Source organism: Morus notabilis, unplaced genomic scaffold (genome assembly GCF_000414095.1).
Source record: "Morus notabilis unplaced genomic scaffold, ASM41409v2 Scaffold1026, whole genome shotgun sequence".
NCBI lineage: Eukaryota > Viridiplantae > Streptophyta > Magnoliopsida > Rosales > Moraceae > Morus > Morus notabilis.
In genome coordinates, this window is record NW_010359148.1 from 193,312 (window position 1) to 201,440 (window position 8,129).

Below are 8,129 nucleotides of genomic sequence, written 5' to 3' on the forward strand. Positions count from 1 at the left end.
CTGCTGCCTCAGTGGCTCTTCTGATCTTCCTTTTATTTTCAAGCAAAGCCTCGAAGGGAGGCAATCCACTCACTCTGTCAACTTCATTCCCGAATTCCGACGGAACAAATCTCTGATTACAAAAAAACATGTTAATTAAGAAGTATATATATAATACCACATCATTTAAATATAGAAATGAAACTTCCAAGGCCGGCTTGGGTTAACTTATTCTGGTTCATATATAAGACGATGCTCTCTTTAGAGCCCTAATCTGATATTGAATGGAAAAGACTGTTCATTTGAGTTTGTTGGGCTTTCAATATCGATTATAATAAAAATCGAACTTCCTAAGAATGAATTTCAACTTAAAAGATCTAACTTGTTATTTGGTGGGGTAATGTGTTATTTATATCTCGCGTACTATATATATGTATATATATATATATATATGTACCTTTATATTGCCGGCTTCTTTCATGGCTTTAATTATTTTAAACTGCTCTAGATGTTGAGGAACGGCCAACGTAGATATCACCACATCCGCCTGTTGAAGCGCCATGACAAGTTTCTCATGCTCATCCAATTCACCCTGCAGTTTCTCATAACTTGTTATACACGATCATTTAGATATATTTACGTTTAGTAACATGCAAAACTAATTAATTAGAGATAGTTAAGTGAGAAAATTAAGGTGAATCATGGACTGAAAATCTTTGTGAAGCTGAAGCTTGGAAGGATTTTTGGATAAGTCGGGTTTGATGGGACGAACATAGACGAAAGTGGGATGGCCTGCAGAGACGCTGGCCTTGACCATGTACTTGCCAAGATATCCAGTTGCTCCAAATATTAGTATTTTGCTCTTTGGAGAAGCCATGTTTGCTTTTACTCTAAGTGGGCAAAACTGAATTTACTATATAGCTTTGTATTGATTCTCGAAACCAGAAACCATAGGCCTTATATAGCAACAAATGATCTCAGCTTCTACGTTCTAACAACCAGAAAGTATCTATAAAATAAATTGTCTTATTCCTTAATTGGAAAAGTCTAATTAAAAAGGTTTTCTGACCCTAATGGTTGTTGTATATCTTTTCTATATACAACAGCCTCATGAATCATGTGGCTTGTCTAAAGGAATAAAGTATGCTGTATATAGATACAGGCATATACAGCCGTGATACCTTCTCTCTCATGGTGCTGTAAAGTTATTATCATACTGCTACTTTAGGGTACGAAGAAAATAAAAATAAAAATAAAAAGTAGAAAAAAAAAGAGTAAAAAATCCGGCCAAACTTTAAAAGTCTAATAGAAGGGTAAGGATTTCAAAAACACGTTCCCATGCATGCATGATAATTTGCTATTAATTCTGAAGGGAGAAAAACTTGCAATTCTGAAATATTCATAGAAGTAAATTTTTCAAAAAGTTTACTTTCAATCAACAATGTCTTAAGGAATTTAATTGTTACTCCTTATTTGTGATGAGAGGTTCAACATATGATGATGGATCAGATTTGTTATTTTATTACTTGGGTTTAAGATTTGTTCGTTAAAGACACGATGTGATTCGACCTCCGCCTTTAGAAGAATTAAGCATCCTAAAATTGTTCGAAGATGTGGACTCTTCGACCCCCTCAAATGGTCGATCAAGGTCGAGCTACGTCGACCCCCTTGGGAGAGGGTTTCAATTACGTCAAGTTATCTTGACCCCTCAAGAGGGTCGAGATCAATATCGACCTACTATTAGAAGTTGCGCATTAGACTATGGGGATATGAATCAATGTTTAGAAAACAATCTTCTAATGTCTTTGAAAAAATTTCACAAAAACATTTTTGTATATAGTAAAATAACATTTTTATATTTAGTAAAATGTAATCGCCTCAGAGATGTGAATTATGTGATATCCTTTCACTTGAAATAATCAATTAGAAACTGTTGACGGTGTTTTTTTGACAACTCATAATTACCTCTCCGAAAATTCTCACAGTAACATTCACGGGTTAATTAGATATTAAAGTAATGTAATTATGTAAAGAAGACAAGAATTTATAGTAGTTCAGCAAGATTTCTTGGCCTAATCCACTTGTGGATGCACTAATCTTTCTGATATTACAAGTTCTTTTTTCCTATAATGGAATAGTGCGTACCCCTTCAATGGGTCTTTTTGGCTCTATCTATAGGCCTTTACATATAATGATCTCATCTACAAATCCCAAGGGAGCAATCTTCTATCCCGGGATTTAGGGGTGGCGTAGGTGCATTTTCATGATGACAATCTTAGAAAATCAGGCCAACCTTTCTTACCGACTACCTGATTTCCTGGCTGCGACAGTAGCAGTTGACACGGTGCATCCTTCCCTGAGTTGACAAGATTGTTGATGGATTTGACTGGACATGCTGCCTCGATGTAATGGCCACCACAAGACGAGTCATGGTGCTCGACGCGCATCGCTCCGCATGGGCTCTCGACGTCCAAAGGGCACTTTAGCTACAGTGGTTCGCTCGACGCCAGCGACCGATTCTCAATGGGGAGTCCTCGGTGCTTGTCGTTCGAGAGAATGGTCGATTGCTCGACCATGGTGTAACAATTACCCCTAGACTGGGATGTCGCATTGTGACGTTCCTGGCTATACAGCGTCGACAACGCCACGTGGAAACTGCTTTTCTGCAGGTAATGGCGGCCGCTTGTCAGTACAGTGTATCATTGCGGTTGGTTCCTCAGGCAATGGAGCAGTCACGTTGATCATGTCAACAATCACGTCTCTACTGCCCTGGTGCCACGCGGCAATGAGAGGATGAGTTGTAGCCGTCTGATCAAACCCCATTCCCTTGCTTCTCCCCGACCGTTAGATTGTACCTCCTCGGATCCACCGTCGGATGGAGTCGAATCAAATTCTACGATTGAGATTTGGAGTCCTTTGGGCTCCCTGGGGACTCCTGAACTTCTTCCTCGGGTGTATATATATACCCCCATATCACAGTTCTCCGGTCACCAGATTTTCAGAACGCGTTACTCTGCCGGATTTCCATCAGAAGTCTTCGTCTCTGACCCTCTGCTTCCGTGCACTCTCTCCGTGTGTTGCTCATCTTCATCTCCAAGTTCAGGCCTTCAAAACCGGTAAGTCTCCATTCCCTTTGCTCTTTTCTTTGTGAGTCTGGTTCCAGCGCCTGCAAATCCGAGTCAGGTCGCGTTGTAAAGAAGGGGAAATGTACTTACCTGGTGCTGCCAGCCATGAGCCTGAGGTTGAGTTCGCGCGGCTTAGTCCGTTTGGGCTCGGTTGTTACGGCCTGAGACTTTCAAACTCGGTGCTGGGTTCTTCAGACCTATGGCGCAGTCCCCTTTTTTTTGTTCACTCCTATGGCTGCAAAGCTCGAGTGTCAAGCCCTTGGCTCTGGGGCCTCTGGTCTGAACATACTTTTCATTTCGTCTCGCACTGTACTTTTGACCTCTCGACCACTAGGATTTAACTCAGCCCCTTCTGTTTATTTTCCAGACCATGTCACCAAAACAAGCTAGAGGTCGAGGGGTCTCCACATCCTGGATAAGGGACGACCCTGCAGAGATGGCGATAACGAGCTCGTCCTCGGGCGAAATCGAGAATTCCCTGCTCCATCAAGTGGAAGACTACCCCGAGGCGTCAGCCTCAGCCTCTCAACCGGATGAGCTGATACTTCTCGATGATGAGGATGTTGGCCTAGAGGTCGGCTCTTCCAAAGGCCGCGGCTATGGGGTGGCATCGACCAGTGGCCTGACGGGGATGGTCACAGATGTCAACCCGTCAAAGACCAAACCCCAGGTTGCACTGAAGGCCTTCAACGATGCAGGGATCAGCCCCCTGCATTTTTACTTGATTATCCCGGCCCTCAACGACTGGGCTCACAACCCCCCAGCCAACCACATGACCGTCTACACACGCGCCCTTAGTTTTGGGCAAACTCTACCCTTTCACCCCTTCGTGAAGGCCCTTTGTGGCCTTTACAGAATCTCCCCAGCTCAGCTGTCACCCAACTGTTGGATGATAATAAACTCTATGATAATTTTGTGGGGAGAATTTTTGGGACTCGACCTAACCGTCGAGGAATTTTCGTATTGCTATTCCCTCAAGGCTTCCTCAGGCCAAAGAAAGTTTTTCTACTTAGCCTCCCATACCAAGTCCAAGCCTCCTGTCCCCCATGTGGTGGTCGAGAAGACCTCCAGCTCCAATGGGTGGAAGCCCCAATTCTTCTTTGTTGGTGGCAACTTCAATTCCCACCATCTCGACGGCGAGCGTCCCCTGGGGGACACAAACAGTATTCATCAAATGTTGTAGGTCCCTTATTTCTTATGCTTTGGTAACATTGGTTCTATCCGTCGAGCCTTCTCATATATGTCACTTCTTACTGTAGGTGAAGTTGTTCCTCGGCCGTGACTCTCCACTTCCGATCTCGCACACGTCGAGTGGATACTTGCTCTTCCTGACGCCCGCCGACGCGCCTTGGTTCTCAATACGTCTGAGAACTGTTTACTACACAGCTTGTTTGTACTCCTCGCCAGCCCGTCGATCCTCCCGCAGATCTTCTCAGTGGTAAGTTGGGTTTTTCTTCCCATCTTTTTAGCTGAAGCCAAGGGAAATGGTCGAAGGATCTTTGGGCTGACCCTTTCTTTTTTGTGCAGCCGTGCCGTCCGACATGAGGTACACCAAAGCCGAAGAAGAAGAGAGAGAGAGACTCCTCCTGTGACGTCGAGCCGACCGTCCGTCCAGGTCTCTCCCGCTCCCGGTGTCGCTGAAGTTCTTCCCCGGGGGATGTACGTGTTCGACCCATCCCCTAAGAAGACAAGGGTCAACGAGTCTCAAGATCCGGTTGCGGTCGAGGGGTCCTAGTCCCAGTCATCTCAGTGCCTGGAAAATGGGAAAGGTGTCGCGGTGACTACCAACTTGGCGGTTCCTCCTGCACCGAAGAAGCCCCTGGTGATGCCGGGGTCGAAGATTGATGACCCCGAATTCCTTGTCACGGACGTGGTCCCCCGGCATCTCCACTCTGATCTGGAGTTTCCTCCCTGCTTCAGCATTCCCATCCAGGCCATCTACACACACTTTCACCCGGATTCCTGGGATACTTTCACCGGGAAAAGTATTATGGAGCGTCAGCGCCTAACTGTTACGTGCCAAATCTTGGTACGTTCTGCCTTCACTCTTCGACCTTCTCCTCTCTTTTTGAGGATCCGGTTTCCACGCCCTAACCGTGTTCCCTTCTCCTTTTGGTGTTCAGGCCCTTGAGCTTGCCCTCCAAAATTACATAGAGCTGGAGACCTTTGTGCAGTGGGAGATGAATTTGAAGACTGCCGAAGAGGAGCTTACTGCTCTTCACGCTGTCCGGGACGAGCTCTCCTCAGACTTAGAGGTTGCGAAAGCCAATGTGCAGTCCTTTGGGGAGAAGATCGCCACAGAGAAGGCCGACAGCTTCAAGGAGGGTTTTCAGCAGGGGAGCTCCAAGGCAGTCGAGACGTACCTCTCATCTCCCGAGTTCCAGCAGCGGCAGAGGGAAGCAGCTTCCAAGGCGGTTGGGGAATTCATGGCCTCCGAGGAGTTCCGTCATTTGGTCGACACCAAACTGGAGTCGTTCAAAACGTGTCAGGAGCTCAAAGACCTAATCGATGGACAAGTAGAGCGGTTTAAATCCTCAGAGGCCTTCGAAGAGCTTGTTAACCAGAGGCTCGATGCCTAACAGGCCTCCGCTGAGCTTGACGAACTCCAGCTGTCCTTGATGCAGTCTGCTAGGGAGCAAATCCTCGACCACTTCCGGAGGAAACGTCCGGACGTCGACCTATCCTTCCTCGATGAGTCTGACAGCGAGGATGTAGAGGTGGTCTATTTGGACCAGGAAGCTGGGGGCTCTGGGCAGGAACCAGGAGGTGACGGCTAGCAGGAACTACGAGACGCCGATGAGCAGGCACCGGGAGATGGTGGCGAGCAGGCGCCGGGTGATGGTAGCGAGCAGTGATGGGTTTCCTCTACTTTTGTTGCTTCTATTTCTTCTCTTTTTTTGAAAGGCCGTGAGGCCAAGACTATATTCGTTGGTTTGTAACGACCATAAGGTCGAGACCTATATTATTCTTATTTCTTTTTATACATGCTCATGCTTGCTTATTCTGCGTATTTATACTGTAGATTAGTTATTTCGCGAAGATTTTGCAAAGGATTTTGGTTAAGTATGGTTGAGCCAGAGCTCGCCACCTTAACAGGGTTTTTTTTAGAGGGGGCTTATTGTCGGCCTTGTTTCCTTATTACCCCCTCGTCAAAAACAAAGCCTTGGGCTTGTTTTTGACGTACCACGGTCGACATATCAACAATTGTTTAGGTCGACGTATCGACAATTTTTAGCCGACGTTTTGACATTTTTATTTGGTCGACGTATCGATATTTGTTTAGGTCGATGTATCGATAATTTTTAGCTGATGTATCAACATTTTGTTGGTCGACGTATCGACGTAACTAGTAGATGGTTGAGCCCATATAACAAGGTCGGTCGTGACGCAAAATAGAGTTGACTAAGTAGACAATGCAATTTGCTTTTTAATTACGGAAATTACAAGTCGACGCGAAATAGAAAACATGTAAAAAGTACAAACTTTAACCTTTTGGATCGACATTCGTCGCAATTATTGGTAGTAGACCTTCAGCTGGTCTGCATTCTAAGTGTGCTTGAGGTCTCAACCATCAAGCTCTGCAAGTCAATACAATCCGTTGGCCATGACCTCCTTTATCCTGTAGGGTCCTTCCCAAGTCGGGCCCAAGGCACCAAAGTTCTTGGGCTTGGTATTTGGGTTTACCACCCGTAGGACCAGGTCTCCAACCCCAAAGCGCTTTCACTTGACCTTTTTGTTGTAGTACCTAGTAGTTCTGGATTGGTATGCGGTGAGCATTAGCTGCGCATTTATGCGTCTTTCTTCCAGAAGGTCGAGCTCCTAGCCCATTAGCTCAGCGTTCCTCTCCTCCTGATACCGAGCTACTCAGCTGGTCGGAATGGATACCTCGACTGGAAGGACTGCCTCGGCCTCGTAGGCCAACGAGAAGGGAGTTTCCCCTGTGGTAGTCCTACTTGTCATCCGGTAGGCCCACAATACTTTCGGTAACTCATCTGCCCACTTTCCTTTATAGCTGTCGAGGCGTCGCTTAAGCGTGACCTTTATGATTTTGTTGACGGCCTCGACCTGCCCGTTGGACTGTGGGAATATAACAGAGGAAAAATTCTTATAAATTCCCAATAGCTCACAAAACTGGTTGGTGTTGTCGTTGTTGAATTGTCTCCCGTTATTAGACACGAGGGAGTGTAGTACACCAAACCTGCAAACTATGTTGTTCCATATGAAGTTGGTACATTTTTCCTCTGAGATAGTCGTCAGTGGCTTGGCTTCCACCCACTTGGTAAAGTAGTCGACGGCCACAATGGCAAACTTATATCCCCCAAGGGTTTTGTGTAGTGGACCAATAAGATCAATCCCCCATTTAGTAAAAGGCCAGGGAGAGACTATCGACGTTAAGTCCTCTGAATGCAGTCGAGGGGTGGGGGCGTACCTTTGGTAACTTTCGCACCTCTTCGAATACTCGGCTGCATCCTTTTTGAGATTAGACCAATAGTACCCCTGTCGTAGTATTTTATAAGCTAGGGATTGCCCTCCTGCGTGGTTTTCACATATCCCACCGTGTACTTCCGAGAGCACCTTCTTTGCCTCTTCTTCGTCGAGGCACCTGAGTAGGGGCGTCGAGTAGCCCCTCCGGTAGAGTATCGTCGTGCATTGTGTACCTCAACGCTTGATATCTCACCCTCTTTGCTAGCTGTTTATCTTCTGAGAGCTCACCGCCGATCAAATATTTGATGATAGGGTCCATCCAGCTTGACTGGTGATTCACTGGCATGACTTCTGGCCTTCCCTCGGTGGTAGGGACCTTTAGAACTTCCACGGGCACTATCTTTAACAGTTCAGCATCCTTTGGCGTGGAAAACTTGGCAAAAGCGTCAGCGTTGCTATTCTCCGCTCTTGGCACCTGGTGTATGTTATAGGCTGTGAATTTTTCTAAGGCTTCTTTGACCTTCTTGAGGTACGCGGCCATTTTCTCATCTCGGGTCTGATATTGGCCCTTCACTTGATTCACAACCAGCTGCGAATCAC

The 8,129-nt window shown here is 46.1% G+C and overlaps 1 protein-coding gene across 1 annotated transcript in view; it reads right to left on the reverse strand.

Moving 5' to 3' along the window:
• The window catches only part of LOC21389789 (isoeugenol synthase 1), a 4,393-nt gene extending 3,537 nt beyond the window's left edge, over window positions 1-856 (reverse strand). Inside the window, 3 exon segments of the mRNA XM_024162777.1 lie at window positions 1-112; window positions 437-576; window positions 670-856. The exon segment at window positions 1-112 is cut by the window's left edge and continues 2 nt beyond it. Of these exon segments, the coding sequence (XP_024018545.1) occupies window positions 1-112; window positions 437-576; window positions 670-856 (439 nt within the window).
• Between the last annotated feature and the right edge of the window lie 7,273 nt (window positions 857-8,129).